Here is a 23,387-nt window from a genome sequence, read left to right on the forward strand (position 1 = left end):
TTCCCCTCGTCTCTCTGCAGCTCTTCGTGGAGGGGGCTCCTTCCCCTCCGTGCCTCTGGGTCCCGGCCCGTTTTTATCTGCCCTAGTTGGCAATCACTATGAGGCTGTCTTCTTAGTGGACTCTGTCTCTTTTCCTCCCAGACTCTTGTGGTTCAGTGTCCTATGGCTTCAGCCCTCCTTTGAGATGTGGGCAGGAAGTATGGAGCGCCCTACTTCTCCGCCACCTTGCCCAGAGCCTGTTTATTTATTTTTGAGAGAGAGATAGAGCAAGAGTCAGGGAGGGGCAGAGAGAGAGAGAAAGAGAGACAGACAGACAGAATCTGAAACAGGGTCCGAGCTGTCAGCATAGAGCTCTTTGTGGGGCTCGAACTATGGAACGGTGAGATTGTGACCTGAGCCGAAGTCAGATGCTTAACCAACTGAGCCACCCAGGGGCCCCTAAATTTCTCTCTCATAAGGACACCAGTCATTGGAGTAGCGCCCACCATAATCCAGTACAACCTCACCTTTCTTGATTACATGTATAAAACTTTCCAAATAAGGTCGTGGTCATAGGCACCTGGGATTAGGGCTTGGACACTTTTTTTTTAGCCAGGGAGTAGGCAAATCACTGCGTAACAAAGGATGTGGTGTGTGTATTGTTCTGTTTCTAGCTGCTGGAACCTTCTCTGGAGGGGCTTGTCCTACACGGGCAGGTTGTCCCCAGGGCAGCTCCAGAACTTCAGAGAATTGCACCACATGGTCGGCATGCTTTTAAAAAAAAAATTAAGACTCATCCATTCTTCAGATGTTTGAGAACCTACTATGTGCCTGACCTGCTCCAGGATCTGGATATGCAGGGGTGAATAAGCCAGACCTGGGCCCTGCCCTGATCAAATCAAATTCATTTGTTTTTTAAACTTGCCAAGAGTGTAACCAACTCTATTGGCAATTGCGTGACTAGAAGTTTTTTTTAAGGAATGAAAATTAATCATTCTTTTGCCAAGAGTTAAGCTAAGACCCACAGCTGGGAGAATGCGATTTCATACAACTACATCTTACCTACAAGGGCTTCTGGCAAAAGTGTGAACCCCGTTTGAGGTGCCTCAAATGTGAGCAGAGCGTGGGGCCAGGCCCCGAAGTGAGGCCCGCGAGCTCAGGCAGGGGCAAAGCCACGTGAGCTGCCTGTGGCTCCTTTCTGAGGGCCAAGTGACAGGCACTTATGTGTGGCCTCCCCATGAGTCAGGCCACACTGATCATCCTGAATCACTTTGGTGACCTTTGGAACGGCCACAGTAATGCTCTGTAAGAGCTCGTCATGGGCCCGTGAGCGTGCTGGGGGGCACAGTGAAGGAACGTCGTCTAGCGTTCAGGGAAGTACATCCTGCGCTGCTGTCGATCAGTCCTTGTGCCGTTGAGCTGACTCACCATTTGCTTCTCTTCCTGCAGGCTGCGGGGCACTCACGGGGAAAGGGCGTTGGTGGCCCACCTGTGTGATTCAGAGGTGTGGCCTTCTAAGCCATGTTGTCCAATAACTATCAGCTTTACTTTGGGTGCTGTGGTCTTTTGTTCTTTAAGTGGATTCTACAGCCATTGTGGGGCCTGAACTCGCCACCTCGCAACCAAGAGCTGTATGCTCAACCGACTGAGCCGGTCCAGGCGCCCCTCTCAGCTTTATTGTAGTAAAGGCGATGTTTCACTCTCCATCTACCAAACCCTGGGTCTACCCCAGTTAGATGCAAAATTAATTAGGCAGGGATGTCAATTATTAGGGTCCCCGCAAATCCTGACATTCTAAAGAAGGACGGGAGGAAGAGAGGGAAGCTCTCTGCCGCCAAGAAAACTATAATCTAATGAGACAGAGAAGAAGAATGTAATTGTTTCCATATTTAGCATGCAAAAGAGCCCATGTAATATACAGTAGGTATGAATTCAAGGAAATAGAAATAAAGATAATTGTGAGGTACAGCATTTCTTAGTACTTAGGGAAACCAAAGTAAGTAATTACTTAGGAAAAATGGAGTTAGATAAGAAGGCCAGAGGTGAGACTAAAATGGTGAAGCAAGAACTTTGAAAAGTATTCCGGATTTATGGCAGGGGAGAGGGGGCGACGGGCAGTTATAAAAAAGAGAAGAAAATGCAATAAAATGCAGAATCGTTTATGCATTCAACAAATATCCATCGAATACCTATCGTGAGCCAGGCATTTGCTAGGTAAGACACACTCACTACCTTTCTCAGTGGAAATGCCAGTGAGAAATAGAGACAATATTAAATAGCTTTCTTCCCTAGACAAACGCAAGCATGGGTCCACAATACCTTGTACGTGAATGTTCAGAGCACCAATATTCATACGATCCCAAAAGCGAGAAAAAAAACAAGGGTCCATCAAGTACATAATGGATAAATAGAATGTAGCCACGCCATGCAATGGAGTATTATCTGGAAATAAAAAGAATGAAGGACTGCTTCACGCTAGAAGGCTGAAAACACGTTATTGAGTGAAGAAGCCAGCCACAGTAGACAGCGTTTATTATTGCATTGTTATGAATGATCTCCAATAGGCAAATCTGTTGAGACAGAACGTAATTCAGTGGTTGCCTGAGGTGGATTGAGGGCGGGAAACAGGGACTGACCGCGGGTGTGCTAGTGGACGTAGTCTTTTGGGGTGAAGAAAATGTCCTCAAATTGATTGTGGTGACGGTTGCACCAAGTCTGTGACTAAAGCCATTGAATTACACACTTTAAGTGGGTGGATTATATGTTATATAAATTAAATTTTGATAAAGCTATTATTCTAAAAGTAAATATGCTTAATATATTCAAAATCTAATCTCCCTATTTCCTTCCTCTTCCTTCCTCCCTTCCGTCTTTCCTTCCTTTCCTTCCTTCTGTCCATCCGTCCATCACCGAATTCATATGCCTGAGAAAGAATATGCTTAATCCATGAAATGAAGTATAAGTCTCCCATCCAAGTACTAACCAGGCCCGACCCTGCTTAGCTTCCGAGATCAGACGAGATCGGGCGCGTTCAGGGTGGTATGGCCGTAGACTGAAATGAAGTATAAGTATATTTTCAGTTGGGTGATAAGAAAAGATAGCAAACCAAAAATGAAACATTCTTTTAATCTATGGAACTACAGACAAAAAATATCTGAGGTGTAAGCAAGTCTCCTTAATGAGATTTATTCTTTTTTTTCATTCAACACGTATTTATGGAATATTTATTAAACATCTGAGAAACTGTACTCGGTGCTATTTTATGATTTCAAAGCAACAAGCACGAGTGTATTTTTCATAGCATACACCTGAGACCAAGTTTCCCATGTTGTGTAATAACCACTCTGCCAAGGCTACACCTCCCTCCCTTCTAGCAAGTAGTTTATAGGAGCTGACTTTGGTCTATCACAAATTGCTGAAAAAGATTAAACACACAATAACATTTGGAAATCTCTTGATATTTACAGAAATTCAAAACACGTTCTTAGAAAATTCATAAAACAGCCACATGTCTTGAACAGGGAGTTTGTTTGACAGCACTCTTGGGAATCTTTGACTCATGGGAATGGGGCGTAGAGAAGCCAAGTTTTCCCCACTGGGTGCCTCACTCCATCCCTGGGGTTTGCAGATCTGTTGTGGTTTAGAGAGGGCTGGAAGCTTGACCCAGCTGGGACCGGGAGACGATGGTAGTCCGATGGCCTCTGGAGAAACTGGTGGATTCCGAAACTGCTGTCAGAAGTCTCAGGTCTGCCAAAGTCAAACCAGAACCCATCTGTCCTCAGAGTAAACCCAGACCTCAGGTCTGTGCTGAGGCCGCACCCAGATCCCCTGAAGCTGTATCTCTGAAGTAGGTCAGATGATGCTTACAACCCCAGGAAGTTTGCAAATGGCCGTCAGTGACTACACTCAGAGGTCATGTGGATTACCAGATTCTCTTTATAGGTCGAAAGAGTTGGGACTCTATGGATCAGGACTCTTTGAGGCTAGAAAGAATTCCCTGAGCCTGTTCTAATTTATGCTTAGCTCTTCAGAATTTAATTGAATTGAGTTCTGGAGATTTGAAATTGGGCGGGGAAAGTAGCCATTCACCTCCTCTTTAATGTAAGGACCCTTCCTTTCATTTACCTTTGGTATTTGCACATCCATCCAGTTATCAAGTTATCGTCCCCCTGGAATTAGCAATGAAGCAACAGCATAATCCAGGAGAAGAGTGTCTACGTGTGCTCAGATTTTACTCCGATGGAACAAAACACATTTCGAGAAAGAATTTTCCTGGGAAAAAATAATGTAACTTTAAAAGGAAAGTGAAAGAAAAAATTCTGGCCAAATAAGCCACTAAAACTAAAACGTATGCATTATTTTAGGAAAAAATTTTTTCTCCATTTAGTGAACTTTCCTCATTATTCACCAATACTCAGGATTCCAAAAGTATTTTATTCATCTATCCAGGATTACTTATTAACTACACTTTGTCAGGTAAATAGCTGGAGTTTTATTCTGTAACTTGAAGAATTTACGGATGAGTGAGGGGGAAATGGTGGAACAGGAAAGACAAGTGTGAAGACTGTGTACATGTTTGTAGCCTCTTGACTTTGATGATCCACTTTAACTTAAACTTCCAGGAATATCTTCTAGGGGGCCCCTCCTTCAGGAAGGTGGGTACCACTGAGTTCATTAGAACACCATCCTTTCAGGAGAAAGGAAACTTTGAACCATGGATGCCTGTTTCAGGAGCCACGGCCAATGTTCTGAAAGCACCAATTTACTTTCAGCCAAATAACAAAGGCCGATTTGCCTTCTAATTGATTTGATGACTTGCTGACACTTTTAAAACACATTACATCAATCCTTAGACATCTTTTGTGACGATAAGTAGTGATCTTTTGCTCTCGTGATTCAAGGCATAGAGGTGCTGCCAGCCTTCTGGAGTCATGGTGAGTGTGGATACTCATTTCTCAAGGTAAACACTATATATAAGAACTTCATCATCCTGAGACCTGATGAGCTGTGTCTTCCTGACAGAACGTCTCTCTTGCAGATGTGCCCCATTTCGTGCACACTGTATTCAGTGCACTCATGTGCAATCACACATGCGAGTCGATCATCTGAAAATGCACTGATCCTTTGTCTTACAATAAGATCTCCTACAGCAAATCAGGAGGAACTAAGAACATTTCAACTCAGGCTCAGTAGCTCTTCTCGGGTTTCCAAAGAACTCAGGCCCCTCAGATGGCACTTTGACCAAACTGTTTCCTGACTAAATGGTTAATTGGTTGGTGACTGGGATTTGGTCCCATCGTGTTCTCTCCACTCCCCATCCTGCCCCCAGCTTGGCATTTTCCTCAGGATTCTGGATCACTCAGGATGCACTCTGCTGGTGTTCAGCAAGACTTGCTCCAGAACTCCTAGTGCACAGAACGTGTGCGTCACGTGCCCCCGTTCCAAGCAGTGCGCTGAGATGGCTGCAAATACGTCCACTCGTCCTCAGCACGACGTGTGACAGCTGTGTCGGACCCCAGTGACATGCCAGGTACTGCTACAGCCTGCACTCCAGGGACCCAGAGCACGGCGGGTAATCCATCAGGCCACCCACACATGCAGGGCATGCCACGTGCAAGGTTCCACGTTGTGACAGGCTGTGAGGAGGCTCACAGGAGCCCCGGGCTACAGTAAGCTTTTCTCCTCAAGGTGAGGGAGACGTTTTTTGTGCACTCAAGGCTTTGGGAGGGCACCCACGTCTTCCTCCTTGTTCTGTGAGTTCTTCGATCCTTAGTAATTTTGACTGGTGATTCAGGCTAAGATATGCCCTCTCCAGGACTTGGCATAAAATGAAAAAAAAAAGCCCATGAGCTGGGTCGCAGACAGATGACACCTATTGATTTTATGTGGATTTGTCAGTGCACGATTGTGGCCACTGACCCCAAGGATGGCTCCTGGGTGTGGACACGACACAGACAAGGCCCTACTTTGTGCAAGGCAGGACAGAGCAGGCCCGAGACTCCATGCAGTAGGCAGTTTGCCCGAGGGGCAGGCTGCTACTCGGACAGTCCATCGGAGTAACTGCACGAGAACAGTGCAGAAAAGGACACGCAGTTGAACCAATGAAAAGCTGGGTTTTCCTGATCTCCAGAAGAGCTAAAGCTTGGGGGTTTTGGTGGTTTTTGTTTAAGGAAGTAGGGACTTTTGGGGCACCTGGGTGGCTCAGTCAGTCAGTTAAGCATCCAGCTCTTGGTTTTGGCTCAGATCATATCCCGCAGTTCGTGGGTTCGAGCCCTGAGTCAGGCTCTGTGCTGAGGCTGGAGCCTGCTTCGGATTCTGTGTCTCCCCCTCAAGCTGCCCCTCCCCCACTCATGCTCTGTCTCTCTCAAAAATAAACATTAAAGGAAAAAAACTTTTTTAAAAAGAAGTAGGGACTTTTATGTATGGAATCATCCAAGAACAGTATATTTACAATTTCTGTGGCCTTGATTGTGTTAATGAAGCTATTATTCAAATAGAAAATGAAACCCATTCCACCGCGGAGGCACACTTGGCTGAGTGTTTGGGGACAACAGCAGCAGCATCTATGCAAACAGTAGGAGTACAGTCAAGACCAGAGCACAGCTGCTCGGCCAGACAGCTGAAGCCGAGCCAGCCCGGCCCTTCAGCATGCACATCACCCTGGACCAGGACCCATTGTTGGGCAGGGGAGCGATGCCTGCCACGTTGCACATGACATTGTAGACATCCACGGATCTGATTGGAGCGGCTCTGAAGTTGGATTTGAAATCTGAAAGGGAAAGGCAAGCAAACAAGTTGTCACAGCCACTACCACTCCCTGGGCAGAAAGGGGCCGAGTCACAATACAGAGGAATTACACTCAGGCTCTGGGCAGCTTTGGGACGGGAAATCAGCTCTCCCGGTGGGGTGTGGCCAAGTCCCAGTGAACTTGGAAGGGGATCTGGAAGGGGTAGAGCTTGCAAGAAGGAGTCACTTCCTATGGCTCATAGAGAGGAGTTGCTTTAAAAGACAAGTCAGCAGACTGTCCATGTGTGTAACTGTGCTCCCTTTCTGACAACAGAGTGAACCTGGGGAGGGAGGGGGCATCTCCGTTTTCCCGACTCATTTCTGCAGAGCCCTGGAGAGCAGGTGTGGTTGCAGGAGGTTGCCTGTCTTGCTGAGCAACCCAAACCCAATTACACGGTACGCTTATATTCCAGAACATCTATCTAGCAGGCACTGGTTGGCCAAGGGGGCCCCATAGCTACTCAATAATTTTTTTTTCTTTCCTACCACACTGAGGTTTTAGGCTCAGTGGAAGGTGAAACTGTACAGGCTCCTCTGTGCGAACTCAGAAGCAACAGCAGCGCTTTCTTAAAAAGCTCGGAAGATCCACTCAACATTCCTTGGGAGGCTTTCCCCGGCAGGTCAGATAACTTAGCTGCGTGGAAAGCAAGCACCCTGGTATTGATTGGGGCTAGGGGCTCAGGCGAAGGCTCCAAGAGCTCTAACGGAGAAGAGCATTGACGTTCCACCCAGAGGCGCACCGAACTCCAGCAGGGACACAAAAATAAGAAGGGTAGGGCTGGCCCTTTGCAGCTGAGAGGGCACCGTCTCCTCCACAGGAGCCACACAAGGTGCTCAATGCGAAGCACTTCTCTGTTCAAAGAGTGAGTGGAAGAGTTTAGTAACATACATAGCCATTTCCCTCTCGGACCCCAAACCAGAGCACCATTGAAGCTGAATTCAAGGAGGATATTTTAATCCATCAGTAAAGGCTTCTCTGCATGAACTTTTAATCCATGCAAGACTCGGGAAAGAAATGGGTAGTGCGGGGGCTGTGAAGCCAAGTTTTCTACCTTAGAAAATAGTCCTTTATAATTGCTTTGCTAAAATGATCGCCCATACTTTCTTTAAAAAACGAACAAACACCAATGGCGATAGAGTCCAGAAGTGCCGACACCAAATCCTTCTGTCATGTTAACCCTGAAATTACAGATACAGAAAGTTCTTTTCAGGAAACTCTGCCACAGATATGTTAGATCTGGGGCAACTTCCCAGGTGGATGGGTTTTGCTCACTCTGGAGAACTAATGCTGACTTCAGTGTAAGAGGTTAAGAGGCTCTACAATCAATCCACAGCCACTTACTAGCGGGATAACCTCAGGAAATGGACGTGGAAATGGTACGTACGTAAACCGTAGTTTCAGGTACGCTCTACATGCTCACTAAATGGTACTCATTGCTATTAATAAACACAGAATAGACACCCAGCAAGGGCAAGCCATGGATTGAAAAGATGCACCCTATACGTTACTTGGATAGTTCACTTTACTTTTGGGGCAGGAAGGATAAGGGATGAGGTAGCATCACCTCATGGTAAAAACTCGTTAAAGTCCAGAACCTCCCTGGAGGTCAGGATCAGACTGCCCCAGATTTCCCGCCCTTCCCAGTATCCAGGCAATTACAGGTAGGTGAGGACCGTGGCTAGCCTTTGCCAGAGAAGAATCGGCTGAAGTATGAGAAGGCGGTGGAAAGGCCGGCCCAGCAATGTGGAAACAAGCCCCCTTCCCAGGGGCCTGATGTGATGGCCACACTGCCCCACCACGTGGTACCCGTGTCCTTTTCACATGTGTGGATGGCAGACAACAGTCAACCCAACATATCCTTCCCCAGCCTTCCCTTTCCAAACATCCGTATCTTTAACACATGGCAGGAAAAATTGAGATCAAACTCTACCGACAAAAACATGAGAGAAAAGATTACCTTTTTACATCAAAAGCACAAAATTAAAACCTAAGCACATAAACAGGAAGGAGCATTGGGTTTTCGTTTCTATTCCGTCTGGTTCATGGCTTCCTAATCTGCAGTGCTGGGACTCTGGGCCCAATGAAGAGATGATCTAGGCTAGCATGAGAGCTTCTAGAAAATTCCTAAACAGCAAAACAATACCAGATCCAGCTGCGGAGGGCCTGGCCAAGCTCTGCTAACTCAAGATGGCATTCTGAACCTAGACTGGGAATCCAAGGGATTCCCAAGAACTTAAGTTTTGTGGATATTGAAAGTGTTTCTCCTGAAGAGAGGAGGTTCTACAGGTCCAGGCCATGCCTGGCCACACCGGGCTGCTCTCCGGCTGAGGCTTGCTAGCTTGCAGGCAGCTCACCAAATCACACTCCTGCCGTCTTATCTTGAAATGTGGACTTCTCCAGGGCAAGATTAGGTTGTTCGAATTAGAAACTGGGATTAACCAGAGAGAGACTATCTTCCACAATTCTTTCCTTTTCTTTTGGCCGGACCAGACTTAATGACTTCTAAAGCTGAATCTGGGCAGCTGCAATGATGCCCAGCTTCCTCCCTAAGCGAGAAGTGCATATAATTAATCAGGAGGGACGTACCTCTATCTCAGAGTGCAGCTAGATAGCTATTAAAGGCCTCACTCTTAAATTTTCTTCTGTGTATAAACAGTGTGTAAAGCTGTTCAATCTTTTATGAGAACTGGAGCCAGAAACGTGATGGTTTGCGGGAGGCTCTCAAGGCTATATCTGCCTGGAAACATTTTTGCAATTGGCCCAGTCCATTTTCATCAGGGGTCATCTATCTGTCTATAAAAGACTTAGGCTTTTAGTTTTAAGGAGCATATGATGGAGGCCTTGTTGATGGACAAACTCTCCCCCACTGAATTTAGCTTCAAGCTAATGCAGCTTTGAGTACTTTCTTTTAAAATTTTGGTTTGAGGCTAGATTTGCTTCTGCTTTAATATATGCCTGAGACCCTTGCTTATAAACACTCCTTCAACTGACAACCGTGTTTGCTTTCATGATGTTATTTCTGTCTTTTAGGGAAGGAGGAGGAGGAGACACCTTTGATTGAAAGCCCTGATGTTTAACGTTCTCCCATATAAAGCCCACGGCCCTGGAACGTCTCCAACCTAATCCAACAGTTGACCTCAACCAAGTCCTTAAGGCTTCATCCCTCATTCATTATGTTTTGAGCTTTTTAGAGAATTAATGTTGAATTTAGTATAGGAGAGTCTATCTGACCCAAGGCTTGGCTGACCGGAACAGCCGGTAACTACCACTGGTTGATGGCAACCTCCTTGGACATCCTCTGAACTCTCTCAGGCCAATGTCAGGAGCCCAGGCGGCACTCTGTGAACGTGCATCCTGTGGCAGATGCAGACAGTGACATCTCATCATTCTCGGCAGCTCTTTTGTGGTAAGTAGAGCGACCCAAGGCAGATGAGATGAGATGGGTCGACATACATCTTTGTCTTGCTGCATCAAGAAGAGCAGACCTTCTGGGCATGACCTCTAACCTATAATTTGAAAGGGAAGGGTGGACTTTCATGGGCTGAAACATTCTGGTCTAGTTCTAGAAACAGCATTTGGAATATGGATACCAGGGTAGGTTTATTATATTTACTAAGGAGAGTGGACAGTAGTAAGAAAGACCAGCTGATAAGCCAGTGAAGTGACGGTTGATGGCTGTAGAATGCTTCCCGCCACCCATCCACCCTCCGTTGTTTTGTTTTGTTTTTTAAAGAAAGAAGGGGATGTTTGGGTCATAGTGTGATCTCCAGAGTCTGTGATAAACTTTTCTCAAATGTGAATTCACAGTCCTCTGTCCATTAAAGCAAATGACCAAATAGACCCTTTCCATCTCCCTTCTCTCCCAGCCCTAGGGATTTATCTGGTCAAGGAAGATGTGAACGTGCATCCTGTGGCGGATTCTGTCCATCATTCTGGCTCATTCCTAGTCATTCTGGCTCATTCCTCAAAGGCAGTCTCCAGGTCATTTCCTAGCCTGGCCTTGAGCACATCCCAGCTTCTGGCTGGGCCCTAAACCGAATGACCCCCGCAGGGGTGGGTGCTCTAGATAGGGAGGAGCCCTGGGAGACTCAGACCCCTGAAGTGATCGCGTCAACTCTGAGACTCACAGCTGTCAGCAGCCTGGTGTCTGATAAGCCTTCCTGGACATCAGATAGCTGTGAAATAACGTTTTGATGAATTAAGTAGAAAATGAATCACAAACATGTGGAATACATTTTCTTCACTGCAGTCAAGACTTAAAATTTACAAGGAAAAGTATTTGGCCACGTTTGCCAAACCTAAGAGGCATTTGAAAGCAAGCCAGCAAAAGATGTTTCATGGAGACCAGCTGGGTTTGCTCAGCCCTGCTCATAAAGAGGGTCCATAAAGAAACCGCTTCAGCCTTTACTAGTGCTGTTAGCCCCTACTGGGGACACTTCCTGGGAACGGAGGACTAAAACAATTTGGTCAGGTCTTGCCTACCGGGTCCAAAGGCCAGGAAGATGCCCCTCATGTCCATGAGCTCATTGTCATAGCCATGCCACCCGTGCTGCCAGCCTTCTCTCTTGCCAGTGCTGTTCATCCAAAATGGAAGCGTCTCTCGATTCTGGAACCAAGCAAGGCAGTTAGTTACATTACACTGTGTCCCAACCACCGCAGTGTGTGAGCATCTGGCCCAGCCTGCCACCCAGCGTGGGGATTTCCTCCTCCCCGTTCTCCACCGGGGTCATCCGGCCTTGGCTGGCTCGCTTCCTACTCCAGGTAGCTCGGACCTCTGGAGGCACCCCGTTAAATTGCCAGGGAGCTCTCGTTATAAAAGTATCTTCTTACATGGAGCTGAACTGTATACCTTGTAAGCAGTTTTAGAGCCACTAAATATATCATGTTAGAGACGGAAGGGACGTTAAACTGTATCTATGGTATCGTAAAAGGTAGATTTGGCTGTGGTCCCAGGTTGCTGGCCCAGAGCTCCTAAAACCTTGGGCATGTCTAGAGTGATAGGAGTGTGTTTTGTTATTCAGAGTAAGCCCCTCTCTCCCATACCCAAATGGGATGACTCACTGTGGGGGGAGGGGAGGGGCTGGGTGGCTTCAGGTCACTGTAGGACCCCAGCCACGTGATGGGGGCTTAAAACTTCAGCCTGTGCCGTGAACCAGTATAAAACCCTGAGTGCCGTGGTGCAGGGAGCTTCTGGATAATTGAACAAGTTAATGTGCCAGGAGGATGGTGACCCCAAAGAGCGCATAGATGCTCTGTGCCCCTCACCCCCCAGACTTGGCTCTATGCATCTCTTCCAATTGGCTGTTCTTGGGTTGTATCCACCGTAATGAAACTAATCACAAACAGAGCACATTTCTGAGCTCCGTGATTCATTCCAGTCAATTATCAAACCTGAAAAGGGTTGTGAGAACCCACCACTCTGTAGCCAAGTCACATGTAAGTGCAGGTGGCCTGGGGACCCAGGACTTGTGACTGGCGTGTGAAGCGGGGGTGGCCCAGTGGGACTGAGCCCCCTGGTGCAGGGGATGCTCCAACTCCAGGTGGTCGGTGTCAGGACTGAGCTGAATTGCAGGACACCCAACTGCTGTCAGAGAATTGCTGGGAAATACAGAGTCTAATCTAATCACCTCATTTTTCTAGCAAAGCTGACAAAACCCAGAGGCCTTTCCACAGCCCCCACCCCCCAACCATCCCCATCCTCTTGTTTTCCTAGCTCCACCCTTGGGAGCAACTGGGATAAATTTGTCCCCTCCCCTCAGACATTTGAAGATGGCACTCCTCTTCCTCTTAGCCAGGCCTACTGCGTCTTTGTTTCCTTCAACGGTCTTCATTTGGGATTCCAGAACCATCACTTCTCTGCCACCCTTCTTCCCTTCAGAGCTCAAGTTTTCTTAGACCACGGATGCTTTCTTGTGAGACAGACGGCTTAAAGAAGGTTCTGTGGATCCTGAGAGGCTGTGGCCAGCTGGACAGAACCCTGCCCTTCACTGCAGACTAACCATTCTTTCCTGATATTCCAGGCAGGCTTCGGTATCACAGACATTTCAAATGCAGGAACTAGACCGACTGGTCATAAAAGATGCATGGATGCAACAGTACCAGCAACCTACAGGTTGGTGCATAAGACTTGTAAGAGTACCATCTTGGGGCGCCCGGGTGGCTCAGTGGGTTGAGTGTTTGACTTCGGCTCAGGCCATGATCTCACAGTTTGTGGGTTCAAGCCCCACATTGGGCTCTGTGCTGACTGCTCAGAGCCTGGAGCCTGCTTTGGATTCTTTGTCTCCCTCCCTCTCTCTCTCTACCCCTCCCCAGCTCCTCTCACTCTCAAAAATAAATACATTAAAAACTTAAAGACATACATGTAATACTACCATCTATTTAGTCAGTCAGGAGGTTATGCTGACATTCACGTCATCGTCACCCCATCCCAGTGTGGATGATGTCTTTTTCCCTACTGTAGGGCTGAAGAACTAAGGCACAGAGAGGGTAAGGGACACTGTTAAAGTCACACAGCTATTGAGAGGCAGGGCTGGGATCAGAACCCAGGTCATCTGTCTCCCGGTCCTTGCACACCCGCCATCACCCCACAGCCAGAGGCCATGGCGGTGCCCCTGCTGGCACTGACAGGGAGGTGTCCCCTGTCCCTTGTCTCTTCACTGGGTAGGGGCCAGTTATAAAGTATAGAAAAAAGGTTTTAAAATGGGATTCCAGTTTGCCAGCATTCTGGCTCCATGATCCTAGGCAAGCTACCCCTCTCAGCTTCAGTTTCCCTGCAGGATGTGAGAATACCTGCCTCACAGGGTTTTTGGGAGGCGAACATGACCGCGCTACGTGCCTGACACAATAGATGCTCAGTAAGTGGCTGCGGGATGGTCGCCAGATGCCGCTGGCGGCGGGGCGAGGCGCGCTGGTCCTCTGCGGCCGGGCAGCGATGGTTGTGAGCCCCAAGGTCCCCTCTGCCTATTTAGCTGTCATATCACATTGCACACCCATCTAGTCTCACCCCATAAATCGCTCCCTGGCATTACCGCTTTCCAAATCACACTCCATCACTGACTCTCCGTTTCCTGAATTTCCATCACCCCCATCCCTCCTTCTCCAGCTGTAGCTTGTATTTTTCCATGGGAATGTTTTCATCAACTTACCGCATTTCTAACTTGTGCGGGTTTTGTCCTTGAGCTGTCCACGGCCATGAGCGTGGCACAGCCCAGTGCGGCCCCGTCCCGGTCAGACTACCAGGCAGGGGCTCCCGCGGCACCGGGGAGAACATTTTGTTACTAGATACTTCACAGCCGATGACCCCCACGGGACATGCGCGCCCTATGACCAGGGGACCGATGAAAGGGAGATGAAGACCGACTGCCTGATTTAAGAATTCCAGTCCACAGTCCACAAACATAAACAGAGCCGTGGAAGCCTTGGCCTGAAGGTCACTGGGGCTCTGTCTGATCACAGGTGAGTGCGTTCTTTTTCATTAAAAGTGACAAAGTTGTCCAGTGAAACAACTCTTCTTACTGATTTTAAAGAGTAAGAACGAACTGGCGGCTTATGTGAGAAGCTAACCATCTCCCCTAAGTGACCGAATGGATTGCGTTGTGTGCACAGCCTTGGTCTCAAACTGGCGTGTGGATGGTTTTCTCCCTTTCCTTTCCCGACGGCTTTCCCCGTCTCTGTTCTGTACTCCACTTTGTCACCTAGATGCATACGTGGGAGGTCCCACTGACGAATGCGTGTCACAGGCCTCTCTGCCTCCTGAGTGGAAACCCCCAGGCCGCAGGTCCTCAAGCACCTGGGTGAGGACGGCTGACCTCCCCAACTCCACCAGGCCAGGGACTGCCGCACAGACCACCCAGTGACGTCCTGGGAGGTGCCCAGACCCTCAGATCTGGTCAGAGCTGAGCCAGGGGGAGAAGAGCGGGGCGGGGGGGGGCGCGCGTCCGTGTGGAAGGAGGGTGGCACTCCTAAGTTTGGGTCTCTAAGGGAGCTGGGTGGGGGGGCAGCTGAGTCCCAGGGCTGCAGCGTGTGGCGGGAGGGCCCAAATAAGGCACCTGCCAGGAAGCGGTAGTTCCCCCTCATAAACAGGTGAGGGAGGGAATCCACTCTGTGAAGGCCAGAAGGGTACAGCTGGCGGGGGGAGCCACAGGCCAGGGGTGGGCACGTCCCTGTCCCCATGCACGTGGGAGAGGGCAGTGACTTAGGAGGCTGTCATTTCATTGTGCAAATTCAGCAGTTGCGTGTTGAATCGGTGTCAGGCGCCCTGCTAGGCTTTTGGGGGAGAATCCTCCCTTCACCTGCAGGAGCTGATCTTCAGCAGGAGAGGAGGGGGCTGCAGCTTCTGTGTACTGATTCCCGCACAACCGGGACAGGCGGTGAGGCAGGATCCGCCCCGGGGGTGCCCAGGTGGGGCGGGGGGTGTGGGTGCGTGTTGGGGGGGAGCCTCTGTGATGGCCACGCGGGTGGCTCTGGCCGAGTGCGGGCCCCGGGGTGCCCGAGGGAGCTCTGGGAGCCGAGCGGGGCCAGCCTCGGATGGAGGAGTGGGAGAGGGAAGCGGCCGCGGGAGACAGAACGTTGGCAGGAGTGAGGCGGGGAGAGGACCCTCAAAGGTTGTGCCAGTCACAGGGTGAGCGGCCGTGCAGTCTGCCCAGGACCAGGGCTGCCAGGGATGCAAGACTTCCATTTTCATTTTTTTTTTAAGTAAGTTTATGTACTTAGAGAGAGAGCGCATAAGCAGGGAAGGGGCAGAGAAAGAGGGAGAGAGAATCCCAAGTAGGCTCTGCACTGTCAGTACAGAGCCAGACAGGGGGCTGCATCCCACAAACTGTGAGCTCATGACCTGAGCCGAAACCAAGCGTCCGATGCTTAACTGACTGAGCCCCCCAGGCGCCCCAAGACTTTCAGTTCTAAACCCGGCCAGTCCTAGGCAAACCGCTACATGCCAGTCATCCTACAGTGAACACGGTCTTGGAAACTGAAATAAAATCCTCACCACGTGTGATTTGTGCAGCACGTTACAGAGCTTCACAGGACCCCTCCTCGAGGACCCCTCCTCGATACACTGGTAGGGAGCAGGGAGGGGACCCTCTCTGATGAGCCGCTAAACTAGTTAATTTCTAACAGGAAGGAACCAGGAAGAGCCCCACACGGGGAAACGCTGCGAGAAACGGTTAGTACGTTTGCAGACTTGCGTTCCTTTATTGGGGCGCCTGCGCTCCACTGCCGGCTCATCATGAAAACGCCTGTCATCAGCTTGCGTGAATCCGGGAAGCCAGGAGAGTTTTTGTGAGATAAGGGTGATAGTCTCTAGACTAGATCTTTGTCTCCATCACCCTTAGAATTAAAAAAGAACAAACAAAAAGTAATGTGCACTGTTTATTCCCAAATCAGCAAACCAGCTAATGAAACTTGTTCAGCACATGCCCCAAGCCATCTCTGAATCTGTCATTTCACGGCGAGTTCGGTCCTTCGTGGCGCTAAGCTGGGAGGTGCAGGCAGCACAGTGGGAAACGGGGGTGGGGGTGGGAGCGAGGGGAAGGTAGGAGGCGGCATGGAAGAGCAAGGTGCGCCTTGGACGATCCGTTCTCACTCACTACTTCTGTCTGCACGCGGCCAGGGTACTTGCTTTGGCAAAATCTCAAGGCATTTTGTGTTTTGTTGTTGCATTTTTGGAACACGTTAGCGCGTATCCCTCTCGCCTCTTCCTTCTGACTTCCCCTTGGCGCAGATCAGAAAATGGTTGCTAAACCACAGAGAGAAATACTCCTGAGGAGGCAGGGCTGCCAGCTTGCTGGGACAAGAGCCAGGTCCCCGCTCTCGCCGTGCACCCCGAAATGACTTGGTGTGGGGAGGCTGAGGGCGCAGATTTCTCCGCAGGCCAGGGGAGCATGGAGGGTCTCGTCTGGTTCCTCCTGTCCTACATGACTTCCTGTCCAGCCTTCCCCCACTGGAGGCCACCGGGGACACTCCTACCTTCAAACTTGGGAGCACCCGCTGTCGACCCTGCTGGCTCCCAAGCCTGGCTCTGCAGAGACTGCCCCGCGCTTCTGCAGGTCCCTACGTTGGGGGGTTTTGCATTCAGTAGGCCAGGGTGAGGCAGGCAATAGCTCTGTTGAGTAATCTTCCCCCAGGTGGTTGGGACGCATCATCAGCCATGGAAACCCTCGGACACCATTCTCCGGGCACCTGTCTGGTGCTGTTGAGTCACCTGTTCTTTTCTAAGGACACTTCTTGTTTATACTGGATTCCCATGCTGAGGTCTGGGTCTGGGTCTCAGGCCCTCTGTTATACACAGTGATAAGAGGAACCTCCCATGTGCTGGAAAAGACAAGAAACTTCTGACATCATCTCAGGCTGAAAGAGGCACCCAGTGACGTCCAGTCAGGGGCGGCTTCAGTTAAAACTGTTGTGGCAGTGACAGCAGGCTGGCTGGCTCCGGCGGGCTCGCTGCTAGGGTGAAGTCCGAGCGACGGCTTCTACTCCGGACCATTTCTTGGGTTTTCCCCATGGCTATCAAGAGGCTTCCTGTGGGCGTGACTCCTTGGAGCCCCGTGGGTGTGGGGGGTCAGGAACACTTCACTGCAGAGAGATGTCTCTCGACAGTTTCTCTCCCTGCATCTTAGGAGGCTGCCTCTTCCCAGAACAGAATGTAATGGCTCAGGCCGCAGGCCCTGCTCTGAGCCTGGAAAGGCCTGTTGCCACACACAGCCTAATGCTTCGAACAGAAAATGTCAGAGGGCAAAACCAGCAGGGATCGAGAGAGGTGGAATTCCCTGGACGACTGTGAAGGGGAGGGGAGCGCGGAGTGGAAAGGGCTCCTTTCTTCTTCTTCCCCCAGGATTGTGTTTGCGGAAGTGTGCCAAGGGCGAAGAGGGTGTGCGTGTGCCCCCCGACGACCCTAATCACTGCCAGAAAATAAGCAGCTCCCAGCACTCGACAGCCGACTTCCTGAAGCTCAATTAGTGGGGCCTGGACCACACTACTCTTAGCTGCCACTAAAGCTCAGAAGCCACGTTTTCCAGATTGTCTTGATTTCCCCACATATTTGGGTCCATGCCTAACTGCCATTCAACCACAGGCCTTAGAATTGAGCCTGGCATCTCATATCCCTTGCCAGTTTTCAAAATAAATCTTTCCTCTGGAGACAAATCTTGGCCTCCCTTAGACGCTCGGGCCTGGACTATTTCTCTCCACCCAGACAGGAGACCAAAAGAGCAACACTGAAGTGGCATGTTTTACAAACCCTCACCAGGCTGCGGCCCCACCCCTCTGAGCACCGTGGTGGACACCATCCAGGATGGGCCACAGGACTTAGCACCGACNGGCTACCTGAAGCTAGGAGAACAGCCATCACTGGTTTGAAGGAACACGCTTCCCTGTTGAAAACTCTCCACCAGCAACTAATAATGAGACAAAAGGAAAGGCTTTCCTGACTCAGCCTTCCTCCCTGCTTGCTTGGTCACTGATGGACAAACCTACGAAGTGAACAGCTTGTTGATAAGTAACCCAGAATCAGTGGTCTTCATATTTAGTAATTCATTATCAATTCACGTTCCACAAACATGTACTGAGCCTCTGCTATGTACTGGGTTCCCCAGAGGAAAAGGAAGGTAGGGACGCCACAGGCCTGCCTGCAAGGAGGTTACATTCCAGAAAGAGTCCAAAGGCAGATGAACAAATGTGGCAGGCAGGGGAGAGAGTCTGGCTTTTATAAAAATTCCTGGGTGGAGAAGTTAGGGGAGACCTGGGTGTTTGACGGGAGAGCCGGTGTCTGAGCTGGGCCAGTGGACAGGGGGGAGTCAAAGCAGAGAGGGCACCCCAGGGGCTCTGCCCAGTGCTATCAGGGCCCGCTAAGTACAGGCTAATCTTTTAGGTACAGGTATCCCCCGCTTTCTGTAAGTTCGAGTTACGTCACTTGACTTTTACAAAAAGAGCCCCATTAGCACCCGCTTTTGCTGACTGAAAGAAATCCGAGGAGGATTTGTTTTTGAAAAACAAAAAGACGAAAAGCAAAATCAGTGTTCGGCATTGGTTTTGCAGTGAGCCTTTACAGAGGCAGCGCACACCCAAGCAGCCCCTTGCCTGGAAACCACCAAAGCTTTGAACTGTGTGCACATCTGGGCTCTATCTCGATTTGTTTTGTGCATCTGTTGGCAAGAAGTGACCTAAGGTGTCAGAAAAGCCTAAAAGAGGTCATTTATTGGAGGCCTGGGAACACTCATAAATTTTTCCACATAAATTAACGGTAATTGCTTCTTCGCTTTGTGCCATTTCCACTTACAGAAGCTTTCACAGGAACGCTCCGCCTCTGGATGGCCGAGCAGAGCTGCAGGTGGACGGAGGAATGGAGGCGGAAGGTAGAAGGATGCACTGGTGTTCGGTGGAAACTACCCTCAGTACTTCCCCACTCTGCCTCTTCCTGCACTGTTCCTGACATTCCCATATGCCGAGGACATGTAGCGTCACTGGACCCGCCTCCTGAAGGCGCCTGAACCCCCCAGTGGGTCCCCCCCGTCTGACCAGCTCTGTTGCATGCGGGCGCCCCCTGGAGGAGGGATGGGGTAGAGCACGGGTGAGTGAAACCTGGGGCCTGGGCAGTAGGGTGGCTCTTGAAGGGTTATGGCCTTTGACCTCCGGCAAGCACAAGCCAAGAGGTTTCCAGGCGACAGTGACCAGGTCTTTTAGGAAGACAGAGGGGGTGGGGACATCAGTTAGGAAGCCCTTGAGGAAAGGAGGCTGGCAGGTGTGAGAGGCCAGGGCTTGGCCTGGGTGGGTGGCCTGGATTTTTCTCCTCTTCACGTTTCTTCGGTCCTCTGGGAAGAGACCGCGTGGGGCTGCGGGAGGAGAGCCGGGAAGGACTGGCTGTAGTCAGGCATCCTGCCCAGAGAAAGGAGGAGGCGGGGGCAGGAGCGAGCTGCAGGGGGCCGCTGGCCGGGGGGCTTGCTTTTTCTGTGGCAGCAACCACAGCCACGCTGGGGAATTGTGCGATTCCAGGTGACAAATTAAATCTGTTTCCCCATCTTTATCTTTTTCAGTGACAGCTCTCTAAGTGACCATTAAAAAAAATGAGCTCAGTTAAGTCTTCCCGTTAGAGCAGCTGCCGTGGAGTCTGCAGAACTCCCATCAGTGGCACAAAGTTGGTGTTTATACGGGATTGGCAGTGTCACCAAGGAAGCCAGATCTTGTGCTGCTGAGTGGTGGCGAGACAGAAAGCGTGGGGACACGGGGTTCTGTTTTACTGGCCCCAACCAGCATCAATTTGTCCTGCCTCCGCTGCTTTTCTAATCATGTCTAACGTCTGCTGTCCACACCCGGACTCAGAGAGACTGCGTGCAGGGCAGAGGCCACGTGCAGGCCAGCCCGGACACACCATCACGTGGGCTCCGGGCCGCGGTGGGGGACACAGAGCAAAGCCCAGCGTTCATTTACCGTGTGGGGAGAGATTCCGCAAAGGGCGGTGTGGGAGTGCAACAGCCCAGCACGGAGCGGGAGCAAAGACAGAGAGTGGAGTTTTCCAATTCTCCGTCGTCAAGTAAGTATAATGAACAGAAAGATGTGAAAGAAAAAAGTCCAAGAAAACAAAGAAAGAGATGGACCTTAGTTTTTAGGACTTTTCAGAAAACCGAGAGATAAAAAACCCAATGTTTTATCAAGGTAGAATGAGAAATTATAATTTTTACCTGTGAGTCTTAAAAAAATCCATAAATTCAAGGAAGGGAGTAAAATGATGAAGGTATTCATTCAGTCACTGAGGGGCACCTGGGTGGCTCAGTCAGTTGAGCGTCTGACTTCGGCTCAGGTCATGATTTCGCAGTTTGTGGGTTCATGCCCTGCCTTGGACTCCGTGCTGACAGCTCAGAGCCTGGAGCCTCCTCCACATTCTGTGCCTCCCTCTTTCTCTGCCCCTCCCCCACTCCGTCCCTCTCTCAAAAGTGAATTAAAAAATTTAAAAAAAGAAAGGAGTCACTGAAAGACATCTCATTTCTTTCAGAACTCGGGGACAATCATGATTTGCCAGAGAAACATGTCATGTTTTTATGTTACTTACAGATGTAGTAAGTTACATCGATGTAACTGGGTGTACCTCCATCTGTGAGGTGGCCGCTAGAAAGCTCGGGTTCACCTTAGTGTCCCACGTTCTGTTGTGGTGAGTTACTTTCAGGACTAACAATATCCTCTACACAGAAACATTGGGAGGAAGAGAAATAGTAACCAGGAGGTACTTCATTCAAGATAACTTTTGTTGCTGATCAAAATTTTAAGAAGAAATTTTTCTTCGTGGTTTTATTCAGGTCCTTGAGCCCGTGGAGGAGTCGTCATTGTAAAGTTTCTAGTGAACCAGGCATGGTCAATGTCAGATTCGTTTTAATCACACCCATCATTACTAACGAAAGCTGGGTGAGTTAACAGTGATGGTCCCTATATTTAATGGGTCAACACTCATCTTTCCAGAATCTTATTTTTTCATATCCTATTTATCTCCCTTCTGATTTCTTTCTTTAAAGAACAAAAAAAACCTCTCTGGTTCAAAATATGTTCTAAGAATCACCTCAAATTTCCTTTTTGAAATAACTCTAAATTTTTAAAAAGCTTTTCAAGCAATTGTCCATTATTAGACGTTCTTCCTTTAGGCTCTTGTGGCTCCTTCCGCTGCTTCTTACAGCATACAGTGGGACACTGGGCAGCCCGGTTAACTGACTTAGTTCCGATTTGCACAAACAGATATCTGCCTATGTGTGTGACCATGTGATACGTACAAAATATATTATGACGTAACACAGTACGTAACATGGCACATGATGACCACGCGGCTCGCCCTCGGAGGACACGTTTGGCCGGCTTCCTGCAGAGGAGCAGGTACCTGAGGGGAGGGGTCCTGGGAGGTCGGGGAGGCGGCCACGAGGCCCCATCAGATTTGTCACTGGGCTTTGTGAGCGGGCCACCGCCAGCCGGTCACCAAGTTTGCCCTCATTCTCCTCTTGCCTCCTCTCCCTTGTGATTGAAGTTTCAGGGACTTGTGTGCCTCACCCCCCAGCCTCTGTACCCACTCCGTCTCGCCACTGTGGCCACCTGGTCCACACTGCGGCGTATGTAAGATCTTAGGACCAAAGCAGACTCGAGACAGGAATTTTCTAGCCACGCTGCTGAATGGATGGATGAGACCCAGGGGGGACGCTTGTTAGTGGGGTCTGGGCAGAAGTGGATGTACAGTGCAGCTGAAGAAGCTTAAGCATCAGGGCTTCTCGCTCTCGGGGGTTTCTTCCAAGTCCCTACACCTAATTTTATATTTCTAATTACATAGTCTTTTCTTAAAGAGAAACACCCCCCCACCGCCCAAATTTTATTTATAATTGTGAGAGTCCCACGAAACCAGTATCTGCCTCTGATCCTGGGATGTATTTTTTGCTCCCTAATAAAAGGAGGAGACACACAAGCAGAAGCTATACCCCTTCCTTCCTGCTTTGGGATGACCTGAAGGGATGTGATGCTCGGGGCTGCAGCAGCTGTCTTGTGACCCTGAAGGGAAAGCGAAAAGAAGTGCAGAAGAGCTGACTCGGGGCCTTGATATGATTGATGTGACTGGGCTGCTGGGTGAGCCAACCCTAGACCCGCCTACCCCCAGACTTCTAGTTACGTTGGGTACGAAGTCTTCATTAGTTGTGGCGCATTTATTCAAGTGGTCTGTGGCTTATAACCAAGAGCTGATACCTCCAGGTCCCCCATTAATCACTCCTTGCCGGATGTGCTGCTGCCAAGATGCGCACCTCCTAGAACGCACTTACTTACTGCTAGAGCAGCCTCACTGGTGCCCATCCTCCCCCACTGGAGGGGTTCAGGGCCTCTCCCACTGGAACTTAGATGGCACCTCATTGGCTGTGCAGGGTCTCTGGCTTTGCCACTCTTCCCACCTAAGACTGTTTTCCCATAAATTACTAATCACCTCACTAATCCCTCCCTACCATGAGCTAGCTTCTCAGTGCCTTTGACTTCAACTAACTATGAGAAGGTAAACAATACATGCACGTAGAAGTGAGTGACTGGTAACTAGATTGGCCACCGCCATCTCTTTGCTTTGAAAAACTCAAAGGAATTCCACCCAAATTTTCTACGTTGAAAACGTTTCCAACTGTAAGCCCCTGTGAGTGACTTGCAAAGTTGGCCTGACGGACTAAAGTCGTACAGGCACCCACCCAGCTGACCCAAGTGGCTGCCTGGGTATTCAGTGCAAAGTTCTGAGAAAAATCATTACAAATGAAAGTGCCAGGAGCCTAAAAGAATCGCGCTCCAGGTAAATGTCAAACAGTGTGATGAAAGTGAAGAGAGAAGCATTTTGGTTCTTAGAGGAAGGGAGCAGGAGGAGGCAGAGGGACCTTCTTGGAAACGTTTACAGTCCTGTGGTGTGGAAGCCAAAGTCTGTTCACCGGGTCTGTTTCGTTTCCTCGGTGACCAGATGCTTCTCTTTGAGAGCACGCAGGAAGGACTCAGTCCTTCTGTCACCGACTTTCAGTCCAGGCAACCCCCATTTTTCCACACCTAGGCCCCTAGACTTCCACCCGTCTGCCTGATCAGTACTTGTGCTGATCACCGCCTGCCCTCCCTCCGCAGATAATACTCGCTGTACGCCCTT

At 49.6% G+C, this 23,387-nt stretch overlaps 1 protein-coding gene across 2 annotated transcripts in view; it reads right to left on the reverse strand.

The window, feature by feature from the left end:
- Positions 1-2,160: 2,160 nt before the first annotated feature.
- Positions 2,161-23,387, reverse strand: part of ENPP6 (ectonucleotide pyrophosphatase/phosphodiesterase 6) — a 150,593-nt gene continuing 129,366 nt past the window's right edge. For both annotated transcript variants that reach the window (XM_077761972.1, XM_077761980.1), the window contains exons 7-8: positions 11,249-11,372; positions 2,161-6,748 (exon numbers count right to left, since the gene is read on the reverse strand). In XM_077761972.1, coding sequence (XP_077618098.1) covers positions 6,543-6,748; positions 11,249-11,372 — 330 coding nt within the window. In that variant the 3' untranslated portion in view covers positions 2,161-6,542. The remainder of the gene's footprint in view (positions 6,749-11,248; positions 11,373-23,387) is intronic.

Source organism: Crocuta crocuta, unplaced genomic scaffold (assembly GCF_008692635.1).
Source record: "Crocuta crocuta isolate KB4526 unplaced genomic scaffold, BGI_CrCroc_1.0 scaffold90, whole genome shotgun sequence".
In the NCBI taxonomy this organism is placed as follows: Eukaryota; Metazoa; Chordata; class Mammalia; order Carnivora; family Hyaenidae; genus Crocuta; species Crocuta crocuta.